Below are 21,452 nucleotides of genomic sequence, written 5' to 3' on the forward strand. Positions count from 1 at the left end.
ACGATCATAAGATGGTCACCTTTGGTCCTGTAAAGTAACCAGTCCTTCTCAGATTACGCTGAAGGATAAGATATCGCAAAGAGTTGAGCAACAGGTGAAGCTAGTTCTAAATATTATGCTAGACTAACTTGCTACCCTCAAGAAAAGAATGTGTTCTGCTTATCACGCAAATGAATAATGTGGTATGTGAATTTTGTTGCCAGTGTGGTGATGAGTACAAGAAGAAAAGTTTCAAGAAAATGGATCTTTCTTAGTATTACTCCAGTCCTGTCCTACCAAATGACTGTAGTGTCTAGGAAATGAATGCTTGTCTTGGTTGCTATGACAGTAAGGTACACCACCATTTGATAATTACTGAGGGTATTGATGAATTCTTTTAATTCAGCTTCTGTAGGAGTCCAAAACTACAGAAGTCAGCAGATATACAAAAAGTCATGTTACTATGGAACTGCATCATCTAATACAGTCGGTTCTGCTATAATGTGGTAGTTCTATTCTCACGCAATCCTGTGCTATTAGAAAAATTTGTAATAGCAGCACCATTTAAACTAAGGGGACCAGAATCACATTATAACCAACACACACTTTAAAAGTTCCCACTTTAGAAACAGTGTCCCTAATTCGTCAATCGCATTATATGGGAATTCGTATTAACAAAGTGCACGTTATAGCAGAACAACCTGTACAAGAGTTAGTGAGAATGGAAATAAGATTCCCAAACAAATATAAGTTAGAACTCAAAAATTAGAGAGCCGACTTCAAGAGGAGCCTAGGGGAGAAAAAGATTACAAGCATACAGCTCGTAACTCAACCATTCACTGTTTCAACAAATATCACTTCACAAGTATTTATGTTAACTCAATCAACTTGTTCATCATTCGGCATTTGAGTGAAATCCCAGTTAATGCCCAACACCTGCACATAATTAACACAATTAATATATAATTAATACACTGATACTTCTCAAAAAAGGCCAGGGCAGTTGATGTGATGTATGTCACAATATTTGGCTCTTAACTAACATCATTAAATAAATTATGGGTCTTTAACTCATAGCTGCATCTGGGATCTTGCTTTACTTGCAATGGTTGTTCCATTCTGTACATTATAAATGTGACTACTTTTTAAATATTGACCTTTGCTGACAGCTTTATAGTCCACTTGGCATCAACAAAGACTGCAGGGATTAGCAATTCAACAACAACCATTGAAACTCCAAATTGAGAGTATGATACTGACAAAAGAATTTTATACTTCGTTGTTGGAAAACAGGGAAGCCTTAAATTTCATAATACATAACCAAGGTGCACTAAACAAAAAGCAAACCCAAAGAATTGTGGACGCTGAAAATCAGAAACACAGAGTTTGCTGGATAGTCTCAGCAGATCTAGCAGCAGCTGTGGAGAGAAAGCAGAACTCAGTTCTGAAGAAGGATCACTGGACTGGAAACATTACCTCTGCTTTCTTTCCACAGATGCTGCAGATTATTTCCAACAATTTCTGTTTGTGTACCAAGACTCACTGCTTGCCTTAGACAAGTACCAGTTGGATCTGAAAGTTCCAACAGTTGCGATCATCTTGACTGAAATAAATAGTTTGAAGAGGTACTTGTTGTACTATATTTTGAAGTTACCACAGAATTATTGCATCTGTCTTACAACAAATTCATTTGAAAACATTAGGATAAATAGTCTTAAAAATATATATGTAATCCTCTTTTATGATGGTGTTTTCTTTCACCACATATGTTGGTCACCTTGGTTGTAAGTATTTTGTAACATTAACACATTTTAATAGGATAGGATGGTCAGTCAAGATGTCTAACCATCAAACAATTTGTGACTCTATCAGAAATATTTGTTGCACCAACTTGTATAACAGCAATGATGGGCAATTCAAAATTATGAATTGTTCCACATTCTAACATGCATCTCAGAGAGGAAATTAATTCCTGTATAAACACAAATCTCTTTATTTCCTTTGTTCTCTCTTATAAGAGAAAACTGACAAAGGTTATCTCACCAGTGACTGGCAGCAATGGAAATTGACCTATTAGTTTAGCCAATGTTGTGATGGCTTCATGAAGTCATACAAGTACCTGGATCAGGATTATGATCCCCTCCTTTGGATTTCTTCAAGTGCCAACAAAATCCAAGCTGTCCTGAAAGTGTAGCTGTCTTCGTCACCAACAATCAATTCTGTTCACACTTTATCCCATCTCTTCTGCAGAAGGCAGATGCATTCTCTGCAACAATCTTTGGCCTGACAAACACCTTTTTCATATCTATCACAAGAGTATGTGTACTAAACTTCTGTCCCTAGGCAAAATGAATTATTCATTATTTAGGTGAAACAAACATTTCCTTACTAGCCAGAGCAAAGATGATTAATGATCATATCTCAAATTTCTGTCAGCTTCAAAGAGCCTTCAACTATGAAAATACACTGCATTGTGTCCGCTTTGACATTTATTATTTGAGGCTATGCGTTACTTTATCGCTTTATTAGGTGATACTTTGTTCTAAACACGCACAATGAAATTAGAGATTTTAGCTTCTTAAGGCACTAAGAAATAAATTCGGAAGATTGGTATTGACAAGGTGCCAAGTTGCTCACTAGAAGCAGATTCTTAAACAAAATAATCTTTAACACATTTTTCCAAAGGTAAGATAACATTTTTATGTGATATTTTCACACAGTTTTACGAAGTCCACACTCACAAAAGCTTAGACTTGACTCTCAGCAAAATGAAAGTGAACAAACTTCAGAAAGCACATTCAATCACAAACATGATATTGCCCCTGAAAATATCAATCAATAGAAATTATGTTTGTTTATCCTGTGTTTACAGCTACAAGCATTGTGTTGGAACCCTAGGCCCAACCAAATGGACAAGGTAGACTTGCTTGTAGTCATCTGCAATGCAGCACCAATCCAAGAGTCTATGATGGTCAGAAACACATGTACTTTTGGACAGTCATTTTTTTTTACTGAATGGTAAATTTCTGATAGAACATGTATTCTTACAGCTCTGCCTACATGTATAGTAATACATACGGAGTCGTTTGGCAGCAGTTTCCCAATAGTCAAGTTAAATTTGACCATGTGAACATCTTACAAACTTGAACACAATATTCTACATGACCTAAGATATTTGCAGTTTTTTTTTGTTCAATGCTTCAAAAAACACTCATTACCTAAGCAGCAAAGGTTTCAAATAAAAGAGGAGTTTACTCACAGGACTTTAAGATTGTAAAGACCGGCAAATGCTCCCAAGGGGATGTGTGTTAAGTCATTTCCTGCAAGACGCCTGCGGGTGAAAGAATAATCAAACACATTTTCTTCATGTGGGATTCATTTAGAAGCTAAAAAACACAATGACAATATTTAGAAAAATAAGGGCTTTCATTTTAAAAGCTGTGCCGAGTGTAAAAAACATTGACTGTAAAATATCTCTTTTCATTACATCTGTCACATTAATCACTTCTAACAGATAAAGTCTGGCATTTCACATTCACAATATTTTGTATTTTTTCTAGCAGTTAAAGAAATTAAAATCATAGTGAACACAATTTTTAGTCTGATAGTACAATAACAGGAATCATGCAAAGGTGGCTGAAACAAATAACTGATTGATTGAGAAAGTAAAAATATTGCTGATTTTGAAATTCTGGACTGTACTCAGAAATTGCTGGAGGAACTCAGCAGGCTTGGCAGCATCTGTGAAGAGAGAAACAAGTCAACATATTGAGTCCAACCCTTCAGAGTTCCAAAGAAGCCATGAGACCAAAAAGATTGGAACAGGAATAGGCCATTCACTCCTTGTGCCTGCTCTGCCATTCAATAGGACCATGGCTAGTCTGGCATTCCTCATATCCACTTTCCTCACAATCTTTGATTCACCTACTGTTCAAGAATCTATCTATCTCAGCCTTAAATATACACAAGAACTCTGCCTGTAGTGCTCTCTGTGGCAATGAGTTCCAAAGACTCACAACACTCAGAATAGAAATTCCTCCTCATCGCAATGTTAAATTGGCATCCTTTTATTCTAATGCTATGCCCTCGGATCCTGGACCCTTCCTTCAGGGGAAACATCTTCTTAGCATTTACCCTGTTAGGAATCCTTCAGCGAATGTTTCAATGAGATTACCTCTCATTCTTCCGGTAAGTTTCGTCCCAACCCATTTAATCTTTGCTCATAAGCCATACCAGGGTCATGCTAGTGAATCTTCCCTAAACTGCCTACAATGAAATATCTTTCTTCAAGGGAACAAAGACTGCTCATGGTACTGCAAATATGGTATCACCAGCACATTGGACATGTGCTCTAAGACTTCCCTATTCTTATAAGTTAACCCCCTTGAAATAAGGGCCAACATTCCATTCACCTTCCTGTTTATGTGCTGCTCCTTATGCTAGCTTCTTCTGTTTTATGCAGAATTACTCCCAAACCCCAAGAATGTTGTCAGGGTTGGAGTATTTGAGCTATAGGAGAGGCTAAACAGGCTGGGACTGTTTTCCCTGGAGCATCGGAATCTGAGGGATGACCTTATAGAGGTTTACCATATTATGAGGGGCATGGATAGGATAAATAGACAAAGTCTTTTCCCTGGGATCGGGGAGTCCAGAACTAGAGGGCATGGTTTAGGGTGAGAGGAGAAAGCTATAAAAGAGACCTAAGGGGCAACTTTTTCACGCAGAGGGTGGTACATGTATGGAATGAGCTGCCAGAGGATGTAGTGGAGGCTGGTACAATTGCAACATTTAAGAGGCATTTGGATGTGTATATGAATAGGAGGGGGTTTGGAGGGATATGGGCCGGGTGCTGGCAGGTGAAACTAGATTGGGTTGGGATATCTGGTCGGCATGGACAGGTTGGACCGAAGGGTTTGTTTTCATGCTGTACATCTCTATGACTCTATTTAGAAAATACTGTACTTTTTTGTTCTCCCTTTCAAAATGAACAACTTCTTGCTTTCCCACATTATACTCCCTTGGCCATTTCTTTAGCCCACTTTTTTTTTAACTTATTAATGTCTCGTCTCAATGTTTGTATCTCTCTCACAAGCTACCTTTCCACCAATTTTTGCATTGTCTACAAATTTGGCCACAGTACATTCACTTCTTTCCTTCCAAATCATTAATATATATTGCAAACAATTGCGGTCCCAGCATTGATCCCTGCAGAATCTGATTGGTCAAGGGTCGCCAGCCTGAAAAAGAACTCCTTATTCCCACTTGTATATTCCTGCCCATTAGCTAATTCTCTATCCATGCCAATATACTCCCTCCAACACCGTGGGCTCTTACCTTACGGCTTAAACTTTTGTGCGGTACTTTGTCTAGGGCTTTCTGGAAGTCCAAATACCACACGTCTACTGGTTCCTCTCTCTCCACTCCATTTGGGACTTCCGCAAAAAACTTTTAAAAATTCATCAGCCATGGTTTCCCTTTCATGAAGCCATGCTGAATTTGCTCGATTAGAGTAAGATTTTCTAAACGTTCCGCTAATACTTCCTGAATAATTGATGCCAGTACCTCTCCAACAAACGGATGATAGGCTAATTAGCCTATAGTTACCTGCTTCGTGCCTCCCTCCCTTTTTGAATAGGGTTGTCATATTAGCAGTTTTCCAATCCTCGTAGACTTCTCCAGAATCCAACAGATTTTGGAAAATTATGATCTATAATTTCTTCGGCTATCTTTTTAAGAATAATAGCAGGGCCAGGAGATCGACTTGCCTTTAGCCCATTAGCATGTCAATACTGTTTTAATGATGGTGATGGTACTTAATTCCTCCCCTATATTCTTTATTATTAATGGAATAAAGACTGATGCAAAATATCTATTTAAGTATTGTGCCAATTCCTTGTTACCCAAAACTGTCTCCCCAGATTTATTTACTAAGGGGTCTATGTTCACTTTGACTTCTCTCTTCCTTTTTACTTATTTAAAGGAGCTTATTTGATCAGTTTTTATATTCCTTGCTAGCTTGCCCTCTTAGTATATTTTTTCTGTCTTTATAACCTCAATTGAGTTCAAAAGGATGAGAGGCAATCCCATTGAAACTTGCAGAATACGGAGAGGCCTGGGCAGAGTGGACATGGAGAAGATGCTTCCACTAGCAGAAGAGACTAGGACTCAAAGGCACAGCCTCAGAGTGAAGGGTCAACCTTTTAGAACTGAAATGAGGAGGAGTTACTTCAGCCAGACGGTGGTTAATCTGTGGAACTCATTGCCACAGAGGCCTGTGGAAGCCAAGTCATTGAGTATACTTAAGACAGAGTTAGGTAGGTTCTTGATTACTATGGGGTTGAAAGGTTATGGAGAGAAGGCAGGAGAATGGGGTTGAGAAACATATCAGCCATGATTAAATGATGGACTCGATTCACTGAGCTTATATCTTATGGTTCTACCTCTCTAAAAGGTCAAACATCCCTAAGTGTTAAGTTCTTGATTTTGATCTGTATATAACCATGTTTCTGTAAAGGCAATGAGATTATACTCATTTACCACTATTTTTGTCATCAGTCATCTATCTTATTCTCAATGCTTCATGCATTAAGCTACAGAGCCTTGAAGTTTGTTCTATTATTGAATTTCCCCCTTTTTTTATGGTTCCTTGGTACAATATGACATTAACATATTCTGTCCCTTCCTTTTTTTTTCTGGCAACGATCAACCCCATTACTCACCTGCAACCCTACTTTCTCCTTTACCTTTGATTTTATAATTTTCTATGCAACTGAACATACTCTCTCACTATTTAGTTTAAAGCCCTATCTACACCTCTAGTTATATGATTCACCAGGACTCTGGTCCCAGTATCCCACTGGAACAGCTCTCTCCTTCCCCAATATTGATGCCAGTGTCCAATGAATTCAAGGAGAAAGTGAGGACTGCAGATGCTGGAGATCAGAGCTGAAAATGTGTTGCTGGAAAAGCGCAGCAGGAGAATCGACATTTTGGGCATGAGCCCTTCTTCAGGAATGAGGAAGGTGTGCCAAGCAGGCTAAGATCTTAGCCTGCTTGGCACGCCTTCCTTATTCCTGAAGAAGGGCTCATGCCCGAAACGTCGATTCTCCTGCTCCTTGGATGCTGCCTGACCTGCTGCGCTTTTCCAGCAACACATTTTCAGCTCCAATGAATTCAAGCCAAATTCTCCCACACTAATCTTTGAGCACGTATTTACTTTTTTAATCTTGTTGAGTCTGTGCTAATTTGCTCATACCTCACATGGTAATCTAGAGATTATTACTTTTTTGGTTCTACTCATATTCCCTCAGCACAACCTCATTTTATCAACATTATTAGTTCCTGCATGAACCCATGTGGCAATTTGATCTTTCCTTTCCCATTTCAAGTTCTTCTATAGCCCAGATGAATTCTGCAGTGAATTCCCATGCTACCACCAAAATATTAGACTCTGAAAGTTAATTTTGTTTCTCTCTCTGTTGATGCTGCTATACCTGCTGAGCTTTTTCAGCGTTGTGTTTTTACAATAAAATAATCAGTTAATATACCAACATTTTTTAATATACATTGAATCATCACTGCTATGATGTTTGATGATTTTACAGACATGAACTTAGAGGAATTGCTGTTTATTGACAGCATGCAGCAATAGGTTTTTAAAAGTTCATCTTTGAGGCACAATAAATTACAATATTAATTTTAAAAAAACTTTAGTTTTTTGAAGTGTAATGTGTTGTTGACTTGAGGAAAATTGCTGCTTCCTGAGGACCTTTAGGCTGGAGTCTAAGTGTATCTTTCAGTATAACTTACAGCTAGTTCCTGTCCTGTGCTGTAGAGCCAATGCTGTAATAAACATTAATTTTTAGCTGTGGACCAACCTTGCTTATTTGGGTAAGATCGATGTAGATTACTGTAGGAAACATGCCATGAGGGAGTGCTCAGTATCCACATAACATTGTGCTGACACAGAATACCTCAAATGGAATGATTCAGCTTTGAACACTTAATATCCTCATCCTTGTGAGCAGGAGAAAGATTAACTTTTCTCTAATATACATATATTAAGTAAGATACTCAAGAAAAGGAAAGTAGAAAGCAACTACTGCTTGAAGGAAATAATTATTACACAATTCACACAGTCAGATTCCCTCGACTGCCATATTCGAGGAACCAATCAATCCCTATTAATTTATAAACAAATGGCTGTATTCTTCAAAGAATGCATTCATGAACCTATATGTTACAGGCGGTTAGATAAACGTGAAAGTAAATATTAACGTGCAGAATGTAGACACACTTCTCTTTACATCATTGTACGCCGATGCAGTGGCCTGCAGTATTGTGTACAATTTTGGTCCTCTTACCGGAAGACTGATGTAGTTGCATTGGAGGCAATTCAGAGGAGGTTCACTAGGTGGGTTCCAGAGGTGATGTGTTTGTCTTATGAAGAGAGATTGAGCAGTTTAGGTCTGGACTCTCCAGAGTTTACAAGCTCTAACTGAGTTTTATAAAATGCTGAAGGGGGTTGATAAAGTAGATATAGAGAGGTGTTTTGAGGCATGAGAGGTCACCGTTTTAGGATAAGGGATAGTAGATTTAAAAGAGAGGAAGTGAAATTACTTTTCCCAAAGGGTGTGGAGTTCATTACCTCAGAGTGTGATGGATGTCAGGACATTAAGTAAATTTAAAGAGGAGGTGGACAGATTTTTAATGAGCAACGAGTTGAAGGGTTATGGAGAGGGGGCAGAAAAATGGAGTTGAGGCTGAGATGAGATCAGCCATGATCGTGTCATTTGAAGCAGCAGACTTGAGGGGCTGAATTGCCTTCTCCTAGTTCTTATGTACTTCTGATTTTGCAATGGAACTCGCAGTACAGTATGCTTTAAAAGGGAAATGTGGGAAGCAATTGTAAATCTCTTCAGACTGAAAACAGTCACATTCTAAACCAGTGAGTAAATGACATTTAAATCATATACAAAATGAAATTTTAAAATATGGAAGTGAAAGTAATTCTATATTTTTTTAAATCTCTGGCACGAATTAAATTCTAAAGGAATGAGACTCTATAGAAGCAAAACTTACAATTGTCAGTGTCAAACAGGTTATTTAGAAATAATTATCATTAACTGTGTTACAAATGATTCACTTGCATGTGAATGCACATCTTACGTTTTTTTTTACACTTTTCTTAGTGGGTCAGGAGAACTAAGTACAGCGACTCTGCACCAAAGTGATGAGATATTCTAAAGCCAAAGTTGGAACATATTAACCACCTTTAGAAGATGGATTTCATGATGATTGATATATTGGGTGATAAATATCAGCGTCCGGGGGAAGGAGCAGTTGAAGGTGGGGGTCATGTGATGACATCTTAATTGGCACAGTCACCAAAAGAGTGAAAAGTTTGTCACTAACCGTCAATTGTTTCTCCTCATATTATACTGTGCTGACTTTAGGTGATTATCATTTTAGATTGCAGTTCTACTGCGAGACTGACATTAATGCAATTTTAATTAAATTGACAATGACGTGGGGATTGGTGCAAAAGGATTGGACGGGAATCGATGAATGGTGGAGCATTCCAGCCCAGCTTTCTCTGCAGCCTCTGCACCCAGACCTGGCTGTCACTCCCTCACTGGCTGCTGCTGCTATTCACCACCCCTGTTACGCTGATGGAGAGTGGTAAGGATTTCCTCTTGAGAGGTGGCCTCCTGTTTGCCTTGTCCATTGCCTGGGCCTGGCTCCTGCCGCTGGTGTAAGAGTTTGAATCAGTGCCTGTCTATCTGCTTATAGCTGGCAGCGGTTCCCAGACACTAACCATCTCACCTGCCACTTCCCCACCATAAGCCCCTGAGATTAGAACCATTGAAGCTCAAAGCACCAAAAGGACTGTAATGTTTGACATTTTAATTTTATTTCTTTTTTTTTCCACTTTTATGAAGAAAACTTATTCCTTTATTGCTCTATTTCTGTAAATAAGATTTTGTACTTATGTACTTTGTACCTAAAGTGGTGCCATGTGTGGCAACACTGTACATGTTTCAATGTATTCATGTACCCTGTACTATACTTGAATGCATGGGACAATGAAACTTAAATCTAAATCAATCAATACTTGCACCTCTAATTAAGTAAGCTTCCCTCTCAACCCACCAAGTGAAGATTCATACCATGTGCTTTTGATTGGTTGATTTTGGGACATCAACCCAATGCTTTGATCAATTTATACCAAATTAAAAGCAAATTACTGAAAAACATAGAGCTCTCCAGAGATACACTCAGAGATATACATTCATATACTAATGTATATGAAATGGAATGCAAGGAGTGGAACAATGGGAAAGGGACTCATGAGTGTTTAAAAACCCCGACATTTGAGAAATCAGGAGAAAACTTGGGATATCTGCATGCTGAGTGAAAGAACACCACTATCGCAGCAAAATTAGGATGCAGGTTCATCCAACTTCTCACTCTGACAGGCATTTCAGTGTTGCGGCAAACAATAAATTACCAGAGGAGGAGCTGGTAATTCAGACCTGAAAGTCTGAACGTCCAAATTCAACCGTTTTTAAGTGTATTTTGGAGATTACTGTCTAACTTAGAAGATTTTAGCCTCACTACTCTTCTAAATACAAACTCGGGAACGTTGTGTTTCCCCCCTTATCCCATTCGTTGCATCTGGAAATTGTCTTTGGACACTTTGGTCAGCTGGAAGAATTTAGCAACAAGAATAAACTAAAAGCTCAATTCATCATGGTCAATCCTAAATCTGAGAGTCTGAGCACGCTGAGGATATTTTAATATATCTGTCATACGTCTGTTTGTGATTTGACTTTGTTGAGTAGTTGCAAATTGACAGGTTGAGACTGTCAACGGTCCAGATGTCCTGTGTACAATGTTTTAAAGAAAAGGAAATGATTTTGGAGTCACGTCAATGAATGTTATTTTCTTAATTGATTTTGTGTTGTTTCACCATCAGCTGTTTGCAGATCCTTAGAATGCAGTTCGAACACAGCTACCAGTCTCAGTATAGTTGGCATTTGACTCTTCCTTATTCTGCCTGGCCATTCAGATATAGTGTTCCACACTTGAATATTATACATTAAATAAACTGAAACTGTAGGCAAAAGCATCTATATTCAGTATTTTTAAATAAACGCCAGTTACTCTTATGAGGTTCAATAACCAGATTTTGTTGGAACTATACTTGGTGTTAACTCAAAGGGTGCGGGGCACTGATTTCCAGCAGGTATCAAACTATTCCCAGTTGGGCTTGCATTATCTCATTTTCCCATCTACACATCTGAAGAATGAATAAAAACCATTAACTCATTCTTTGCAACATACCTTATGTCATCCATTATTGAGCAGGGCCTTTAGGCCAATAATGTATGTTTACTATATTATCACAACACTGAAGGATCTTGACTAAAAATATGTAATAGAATCAAGAAAAATAAGCAGAGCATTGTAAAGGGGTAAGCATGTCAGACAAAATTATTAGAATTCTTTGAGGAGGTAACAAGAAGGATAGATAAAGCAGAACCAGTAGGTGTAAATGATTTGGATCCAGTTGCTGTTCAATAAGATTCTGCACAGAAGGCTACTTGATAAAGTAAGAGCCCATGGTACTGGGGCAACATAGGGTTGGCTAACTAATAGAAGATAAAGAGTTGGGATAAGGGGACCATTTTCAGGATGGCAAACTGTAACTAATGGAATGTCACAGGGATCAGTGCTAAGGCCACAAATCATTACAATATATATTAATAACATGGATAAAGGAAGTGAATGGACTGCATCCGAGTTTGTGGATGACATAAAAATAACTGCGAAAGCAAGTGATGAGGCTACTTCAAGAAGTCTATAGAAGGATATAGGCAGAAATTGCTTGCAAAACGTAGCAGATCTGGTGGTATCTGTGGGGAGAAAGCAGAGTGAATATTTCAAGTCTGACGACTCTTTACCAGAACAGTGGAAGCATACACTGAACTTTGCCAGAAATTTCTGTTTTTATTTCAGGTCTCCAGTATCTACAGTTCCTTCATTTACTGTAGGGATATAGGCAGATTAAGTGGATAGTCAAAACTTGACAGATGGAAATATAATGTGGGAAAATGTGGAGGTTATGAACTTTGGCAGGAAGAGCAGAGGAGCTGAATATTATCTAACTGGAGAAAGACTGCAGAAAGCTACAGCACAGAAGGGTTTGGGGATCCTTGTAAATGAATCACAAATCTCTCATGCAGGTTCAGTAGGAAATAGGGAAAGTAATTGGACAGCTACCTTTTACTTCAAAAGGGTATGGAATATAAAATTGGGAGATCTTGCTAAAACAGTAAAGGCCACTAATCAGACCATACCTGGAACACTATGAACAGTTCTCGTTCCTGTGTCTAAGGAAAAATATACTGCCATTGGAGGCAGTCCAGAAAAGTTCTCTAGGTTGATCCTGAGTATTCCTTCACCTTATGGTCTTATGTGAATTCTTTAATACTTATTTCCATCTTCTAACACTATAATTATTGGTATTTTTAAAATTTGCAATCTCTTTATAAATAGTTAATAGACATTTTTAAGATTAATTTTTACGTTTCTGCAAATGAATGGTAAATACCCTGTGTTAGAAGTTTAATTTTGCATTTTTTTTCAGTGCCACAGGTCTTAGTACCATGCTGAATTAACATCACTTCTGACTTTAATTTTTGCAATTTTATGTGTGTGCATTTTGTTTAATTGATTTTATTATTCAGTCATGGCACAACCTTTTGTACCCTGAAGACATTAAGAAGTTTTGTATCAGTTCATCCTTGGACACATTTTATGGAGTTAAAGATTAATCAATCATTGTTCTGTTAAAATTTGTATCACAGCACAGTACTTGAGGCAACTTTAAGCACTCCCAGTTAATGTGAAATGGATGCAATTAAAAGTGACTGTCCATTTTATACTTTGCCGAGTTTTATATTTCATTAATATCTTTTAAACTATCTTACTCAAGTGTTATTCTAATTAAATGTTCACAATGCTAGTAAACTGAAAACTGTTGGTGTTTAGTCAGAATATTTTGCATGCTGATATACTAATTGCATCCCTGTAGGGTTGGAGGATTTGAGGTACAGAGAGAGGCTGAATAGGCTGGGGCTATTTTCCCCGGAGCATCGAAGGCTGAGGGTTAGATAAACCTTTTCGAGGCTTATAAAATTATGAGGGGCATAGGTAGGGTGAATAGTCCTAAAATGAATGTCGTGACCTGATCTCAATATTACAAACTGATCTGAAATGACCCCGAAGAGAAACTTCCATAGACATACCAGGAAATGGGATGTGAGTGATGCACTCCCATAAATTACTCTCTACTATTCTATTCTGCGTCTGTGTGAAGCCACATAAATCTGCTGCAGATTTCATGCTCTGATACTGGCTCCACAGCAGGTAGAACAGGTGGAACTCTGCACAAGGATGAATGAGATGTCACAAGGGCACTGTGGAACGTGAATACTTCTCCTGACTCTATCCGGGACAACTGCCTCCCCACCACTTCTTCACTGTTGAACAAATGGAGTTCCTCCTGACCCCACCCAATCAGCAAGCCCCTGACTGATTTCTACTGATGATTGCTGCAATTACTAAAAGCAACTGATGCAGTCTGGAGCCCTTTAAAAAGGTTGCTGAACTGTCCTTCAAGGCTTTTGCACAAACTCTCTGCACCATGCACATAATAACAAAGACTTTGAAACCAGTAATACTCAACATGACAAGGAGAATAAGCAAATGTAACACAAAACAGGACAAGTTGCTGGAAAGGTTTTGCAGAGGGTGGGGCTTAGGGTGATGGTGTAGAGAGTACAGCAGAAAGTTGTATTTTCCGCCAGGTATACAGGTGGTTAGCAGCATAGCAGTGCCACAGCTCGCAGTACTCAGCATGAGTCTGCATCTGCTGGAGTAGGGCTCATCAATGGCTGGATACCTGTGCAGAAAAAGTTAAAGGGGTTCTGAGGGGGCCAGGGCCAAGCAAGACAGGCTCTGGTTGGTGGGGTGGACTTTACTGAGGGCAACTTTAGAACAGGTTGAGTTAGCATTGTCAGATATTGGGGAGTTGGCCCTGATTATGAATTTGCACGTCTGGGGCTGGATCAGGCAATGTTTGCAACACCTCCCAGTTGGCTGTTTAAAAACAAACTGCTGCAGATGCTGGAGAGACTCTGCAGGTCTGGCAGCATCTGTGGAGAGAGAACCAAAGTTAGCATTACGAGTCTGATCTGATCCTTCTTTAGACTCGTTCTGTTCGGTTTTGAATGAGTGTCATACTGGACTCAAAACATTAACTCTGTTTCCCTCTCCACAGAAACTGCCAAAACAGTTTAGTTTCTCCAACATTTTCTGTATTTGTCCCAGTTTGTCATTCTTTGTCAAATAAGTTGAATAAAGTTTAAGTCAGAAAGAGAAGCAGGTGAAGTAACTATGCAGCATGCAGGGATTACAGCAACCTCTTCCATCATGGTGGACGTTTCCAATTTCTGCATACATGTTGTCTGGTGGGCTTTGTACTCCAACTCAAAGATATGCTGCAACTGAAAGGGGCTCTACTTCCTTAATGGACAATCAAGATTATATACTTGCAGGTCAATGCTCTGTTGCTTGGCGACAGTCGTGATGCCTTCCTCCTCCGCCAGTCCACTGCACCATCTGCATTTGAACCACTGTGATTACGCCAAATGTGGCTCCAAAAGCCATTCAGTGATCACACAGTTCATGATTCTGGTGCGCAACCCACTTGCACCAGGTTATAGTCCAACAGGTTTAATTGGAAGCACACTAGCTTTCGGAGCGACGCTCCTTCATCAGGTGATTGTCAACCTGTTGGACTATAACCTGGTGTTGTGTGATTTTAACTTTGCACACCCCAGTCCAACACCGGCATCTCCGAATCAACATTAAAAGACAACTGGATGGGTATATGAGTAGGAAGCGTTTAGGGGGACATAGGCGAAATGCGTGCAAATGGGACTAGATTTATTTAGGATAGCTGTTCAGGATGGACGAATTGGACCAAAGGGTCTGTTTCTCAGCTGCAAATCTCTATGACTCTAGGTCCTGTCTTCAATATGGCTCTGACTAGCCTATGCTCCTTCACAGTGCTGCCCCAGTGACTGCAGCATGGCAGGCGGAAGCCTGATGAATAGTAGTAACTGTAGATGGTTTTGCAGGACACTTTCATACAGCTGTGGCCTTGGAAGGCTTGACTGGACTGCACCAGTTCTGTGTAACAGGCAGATGGCTGACTCACTGACAGTGGCAGCACTCTCTTAATCCCCGCTAAACCATCAAAACTATTCAAAACACAGCAAACCAAACTAAATTGGTTTAAAAGGTGTTAATATCTGAAAAGGGCACTGTAACGAAAAGCAAATGTTCCAAACTTGAATAAACAATAGTCAAACAAAAGCATCACTTTGGGAGGTTAATATGTATTCCAGCCCCTGCAGTGCTCACAGGCTGTAGAAGCTTTGATTGGAAGATATAGGTTATCACCTCATTGTTGACAACAGCTGACTCTATACCCGGTTATGGCCATTCTCTCAGAACAATATCTCAACAGTCCTGGCTATCAGTTGGGAACAAATTGCTGATCGGCTGTGATTCCTTATTCCTCTTTCAACTTGTCTATGCAGCAATCTGTGCATTTATTGCACCATCCAGACTTTGGGTGTCATCATTTTCTGCTGCAATTGATGTGGAGACATCACATGTTGGTTGCTTTGCGCCCCTGATCCTCAAAGGTGTGAATGCAGGTAGCTACCAATTCCATGCAGGAAAGGCCAGCTCTCTGCGAACTACCATCACAAAGCTTGTATGGAGGACCGCTGTAGATAGATTACAACTCTGGTCCTTTCCACCATCTGCACCAAGGCAGTGTTACAAAACCTTGGAAAAAAAAGTCTTTCACTTTGATGAATTCCTCACGGAATGATTCTCAGCACCTACTCCAGTCACAGTGCAGCTCTCTTTTAAGATCTACAGCCAATGTTGGTAGCTCCTGTTCAGGTACACAGCCACTGTATACTGCTGTGCACTGTACACTGCTCATTGCATACTCCAATCTTGGAAATTAGTTGTAGCGCTGTCTGCATTTGAAGAAATGGGCAAGGGATAATCTCACCTCATGATTGCTACACCCATTTGTGGGTCCTATCCAATTGTGCCCCAAGCAAGTTTAAACTTGACGTATTCAGTTTTGACAAAAACACTCTGGAGATGTTCACGAACAATACAATGCACCACACCTATTCCTAAATTGCACCAGGAATGCATATTGAATCCAGTGTAACTCCCTGAAGAGCTAGCGTGTGATTTTTAAAAAACTGTTATAATAATCTATAGACAGTTATGATCTCGGAGGTAAAACATTCTTTAATCAAGTAGAAGCTATTTGACTCTGTCCCAGTAGTGATGTTAAGAACAAGATCTAAAATCAGCAACAGATTGAAACGGTGTTCAGTTCTGAAGGCATTGTTTGCTGTTCCATTTAAGGTAGGGCACACACAAATTCACATGGATTTACTGTGCAAGTACATATCAAATTGGCAAACTCACAAAAATAGAAAACAAATGTTCAATTTCTGTTCTTGTATGAGACTCAGGATATTCTTCAATTGCAAACCACATTTTTCTTTTGCAGCCAGAGTGAAAACAAGCTCCAAGGAATTGCATGTATTGTTACTAGAAATTATTTTTGCTATACTTGATCCACATTAAAGTGAAACACTGGTAAACAACCTTTAAAGAGACTTAGACCTGACTGATTGTGTACCAGCAGTGTGTTTATGACCCCAGCTTATGTTGATACTGGACAAGTCAGATCCCAGCATGAAACCTTGGCTTGATAGACAGTAACTTTGTTTTTTTTCTGACTGTAAAGGTCAGTTAAATATTCACAAAAATGTGCTGGTACACCTTTAAGCTAAATCTTTCCTAAACCTTTATTAAACAAGAAATGCATGGACTATTTCAAAATTGGCAAAAAGGTTACAAAGTTTTCAATAAAATCTCAACTATTTCTTGCAACCTAGCATTATCCTTAAACATTAAATCATAATGGAGATTTCTCACTTTCTCCACACTGAGGCTCCTTGCTCAGGCTGGTACAATTGCAGTCTATTTCCTTCCCATGAATTTCTGTGTACACTGTATTTGCTTTTCCTTCAGCTGATATCTCTTCCCAAGACACCAAAACCAAGCTGCAAACAATACTCACTACAGTGTATCACTTTAAGATCAAAGCAAAAACAAGTTCCTGAAACTCAGTTTCCTGCAGTCTAACAGGATTTCTTCCTAGATTTATCACTCCTGTTTCCAAAGACAGGCACATGCACACCTACCGATTGATTCCCTTATGGATTGCTCCGGAGTCTGTATCCCTGGACTCCTGTCACTAGGCAACAGCAATGTCATTCTGCCTTGTTTCTTCCACTACAGTAAATTACAAGCCCCCATCTCTTCACTTTAGTGGTTGGAAAACCTTATCAATGTACTTGCAAACAAATGGGCCTTCAGACTGCTTGATAAAAAGCCCACAAGAACAACTTCAAAATGAAGGACTGCTGCATTGTGATGAGACGTTAACCAAGACTTTGACTGTACTCTCAGGTGATCCCTTGGCACAGTCAAAGAAGGTCAATATGTGTGCCTTACATAACACCTATTTCTGGTCATTTGTTTCATTTATACTGGTAGAAACTTGCTGTACTGAAATTGCAGTCTTATTACCAACATAACAACTGTGACTAGATTAGATTAGATTACTTACAGTGTGGAAACAGGCCCTTCGGCCCAACAAGTCCACACCGCCCCGCCGAAGCGCAACCCACCCATACCCCTATATCTACCCCTTACCTACACTACGGGCAATTTAGCATGGTCAATTCACCTGACCTGCACATCTTTGGACTGTGGGAGGAAACCGGAGCACCCGGAGGAAACCCACGCAGACACGGGGAGAACGTGCAAACTCCACACAGTCAGTCGCCTGAGGCAGGAACTGAACCCAGGTCTCTGGCGCTGTGAGGCAGCAGTGCTAACCACTGTGCCACCGTGCCGCCCGACCACTGTGCCACCGTGCCGCCCGACCACTGTGCCACCGTGCCCCACTATTCTTCACAGTCTTAATTAGAATATCCTGAGGTTCTGAAATCCACAAAATAAATACAAATCCTTCTTTCCTTATTCCTAAATGTGCAAGTTCAATAATCTGTTCAATTTTTTTTCACTTCCTCTTTAACATTTCTGAATTCAACCTGGATTGAAACCCTCAAGATTTTTTTGCTCTGGTTATGTTGACATATTAACTTAATTTCTGGGTCAATGTGCGATTCCTGTGAGATTCAGCTAATGAGCTTTAAGACAGGTTTGCACTGTGACAGCTGTACCACTTTACACTGAGATCAAAGACTTAAGGTGATCAGTAGAAGGATTGTGGGAGGTACATGAGGAAGAACATTTTCCACCAGAGAACAGTGGGTGTCGGGAACTCACTGTTTAGTTGGGTGCTTAAGAAGGAAATCCTCAATTCAATGGAAAGGAACCTCAATCTGCATCCGAAACTCTTAGATCTGCAAAGCTATAGAGCAGGTGCTGGGAAGTGAGATTAGAATGCCTGGCTAGTTTATTCAGCTGATGCAAGAATGATGGGTTGAATGGCCTCTGTGTGTTTCTATGGTTTCTGTCGTTCTATATGTCACTGAAACCTTCAGATTTCCATCTAGTTTTGGAAGAAGACTCTCTTACTCAGGGAATCCTCAATGGATTAGAATTCCAGATTTGCAAAGTAAAAGTGTTTCTCACTTTGAAACACAGAAAACAAGAAAGATTAGATTAGATTACTTAGTGTGGAAACAGGCCCTTCGGCCCAACAAGTCCACACCGCCCCACTGAAGCGCAACCCACCCATACCCCTACATCTACCCCTTACCTAACGCTACGGACAATTCACCTGCCCTGCACATCTTTGTGACTGTGGGAGGAAACCAGAGCACCCGGAGGAAACCCACGCAGACACAGGGAGAATGTGCAAACTCCACACAGTCAGTCGCCTGAGGCGGGAATTGAACCCGGGTCTCTGGCGCTGTGAGGCAGCAGTGCTAACCACTGTGCCACCGTGCCGCCCACAAAGTAACACAAGATCAGGTGAGAAATTGCATCACCTTCAGAAGACAGTAGTTTTTTCTGATTGCGAATGAGGCATTTATTACAGAGTCATATGCAAGGTAAAAACAGAGTTGCACAGCATGGAAATTGACCTTTTGGTCCAACTCGTCCATGCTGACCAGGTACCATAAATTAATCTAGTCCCAATTGCCAGCATTTGGTCCATGTCCCTCTAAACCCATCCAGATGTCTTTTAAATGTTGTAATTGTACTAGCCTCCACCACTTCCTCTGACCATATCAATTGTGAAACCATATCAATTGTTCTGTTTTGTATGTGTTGAAAACATAGAAAGTCATAAATGATCTTTATCAGGAACACATAAAACAATAAACATCTTTTACATGGATTATTTTAGGAAATTACAGGCCAAGGAAGGTAATCCAATTGCAGGGGCAGAGTAGAAACTGCTGGCAAATGATACACAGACGACAGGTTGGGGTTTAACCTAGGGCTCACCAAGCCTCAGGAAAGGGGAGAGTTTGAGAAGCAGAGTCCCTCACGATAACCTCAGTCAGTGCAGGAATTGAACTGCACACTGTTGGCTGCATTGCAAACCCATCTATCCAGCCAACTTAGCTAAAGCATTGGCAGGCTACAGCCACCCTGCATGGTTCCTGTAAATTGCCATGCCAAAACGGACTTGGAGGTCTTGGTGACCTGACATGTTGGTAACTGATGGAAGGCTGTTGGAGCAAGCAGTGAGCTGGCGTTGACAGGTTCTGCTCCGACTTTCACGTTGGGACCTGTCCCCAGCTTGTTTTTGCGAGACAAGTAGGCGAATGGGAAACTACACATTATCGCACCTCATTAATGTAATAAAGAAGATATTAATGGATACAAAAAAATCTCTCACCATTCACAAACAAGATGCTCATCTCACCATTCAACACTTGGAAAATGGAACATTTTGCTCTTGATGTCAGGAGGCTTCTCATTGGTGATCAACCTTCCCCCTAGGCAGAGTGCCCACTTTGAGGGCCCACACATAATTGGTGTGTCTACACTAATCTCAGCATTGACTTCTTGCTTCAAAATTCACTGTTATACGCAGATCTTAGAGGTCCATACTGAGGGATAAAAAAAAAGAGAGGCAACGTAGGTGCTGATTTCATGCAATTCTCTCAGTCTTCTCACCAATGCCAACACGTTCACTGCCTCAGAAGACTCTGCCCATCGTTTCTGACCAGGAGTAGAAGGATGTTTGTCATTGATTGGTTCAGAGAAGTATGAACTTAGAAAATAACCACATAGGTTAAGGGAATGATTCTCTGTATTCCTGGTGTTCAATTTTGCTCCTTCTCAAAATGTTTGGCCATGTAGAATTTCTGCATGTCATTTCTCCACATCTTGAAATATCCCATTTCTTGGAGTCTGAATAAATTAAGGGTTGATGCTGAAGCTGTTTATGATACTTCAAGTGATTGAAGGAAATTGTGATAGAATCTTGGCTGCAGTAAGCATAGCTAAAAATATTTGGCTGAAGATCATCACTTCTTTTTCACTGTTAATTTTAACTACTTCTTTTAGATTAATCCTTCCATTATTGAATGTTGTAGTCACAATGGCCAGTTAAAATTTAAGCTCCGAAGGCGCACAGTTTTTATTTATTCCTTCGTGGGATGTGGGTGTTGCTGGCAATGTCTAGTATTTGCTCTGAATACCCTTGATCTGAGTGGCTTACTCATACAAATGGAGCAGTTAATGGTTACCCATATCACTGTGGGTCTGCAGTTATCTGTAGCCTGTGGGTTTCCTTCCCCCAAAGGACATTACTGATACAAATAAGCTGCATAACAATGGATTCGTGAACACAATTAGTGAGCAGCTTTTAATTCCATATATATTCGTTGAATTTAAATTCCATTAACTGATATGGTGGGATTTGTCTGGACATTCGTCTGGGCCTCTAAATTATTAGCTGAATAACACTACTACAACACCACACCCTTTTTTTTTAATACATTTAGACTTTGGGAAAGCGCTAGTATTTTTTGTAGCCGATGTTCCTTCTGCGCAAATTTTATTTGGCATTATTCTTCACTTTATATCTACTTATAAGCCTTCTCATATTTAGACAAACTCTGATGAGCCTGGTGCTACTCCAGAGCAGAATACCCTTTTGGTGCTGCAACAATTTCTGTGATTCTCCATAGAATAGAACCACAGAATCCCTACAGTGTGGAAACAGATCCTTCGGCCCAACAAGTCCACACCAACTCTCTGAAGAGTAACCCACCCAGACCCATTCCCCTTACCCTATATTT

The 21,452-nt window shown here is 39.9% G+C and overlaps 1 protein-coding gene across 3 annotated transcripts in view; it reads right to left on the reverse strand.

Annotated features, from left to right (window-relative positions):
* The window catches only part of LOC140457906 (leucine-rich repeat-containing G-protein coupled receptor 5-like), a 156,821-nt gene that overhangs the window by 72,499 nt on the left and 62,870 nt on the right, over window positions 1-21,452 (reverse strand). For all 3 annotated transcript variants that reach the window (XM_072551680.1, XM_072551679.1, XM_072551678.1), the window contains exon 3: window positions 3,239-3,310. In XM_072551680.1, coding sequence (XP_072407781.1) covers window positions 3,239-3,310 — 72 coding nt within the window. The remainder of the gene's footprint in view (window positions 1-3,238; window positions 3,311-21,452) is intronic.

The sequence above is a fragment of the Chiloscyllium punctatum genome, chromosome 32, assembly GCF_047496795.1.
Source record: "Chiloscyllium punctatum isolate Juve2018m chromosome 32, sChiPun1.3, whole genome shotgun sequence".
NCBI classification, from domain to species: domain Eukaryota; kingdom Metazoa; phylum Chordata; class Chondrichthyes; order Orectolobiformes; family Hemiscylliidae; genus Chiloscyllium; species Chiloscyllium punctatum.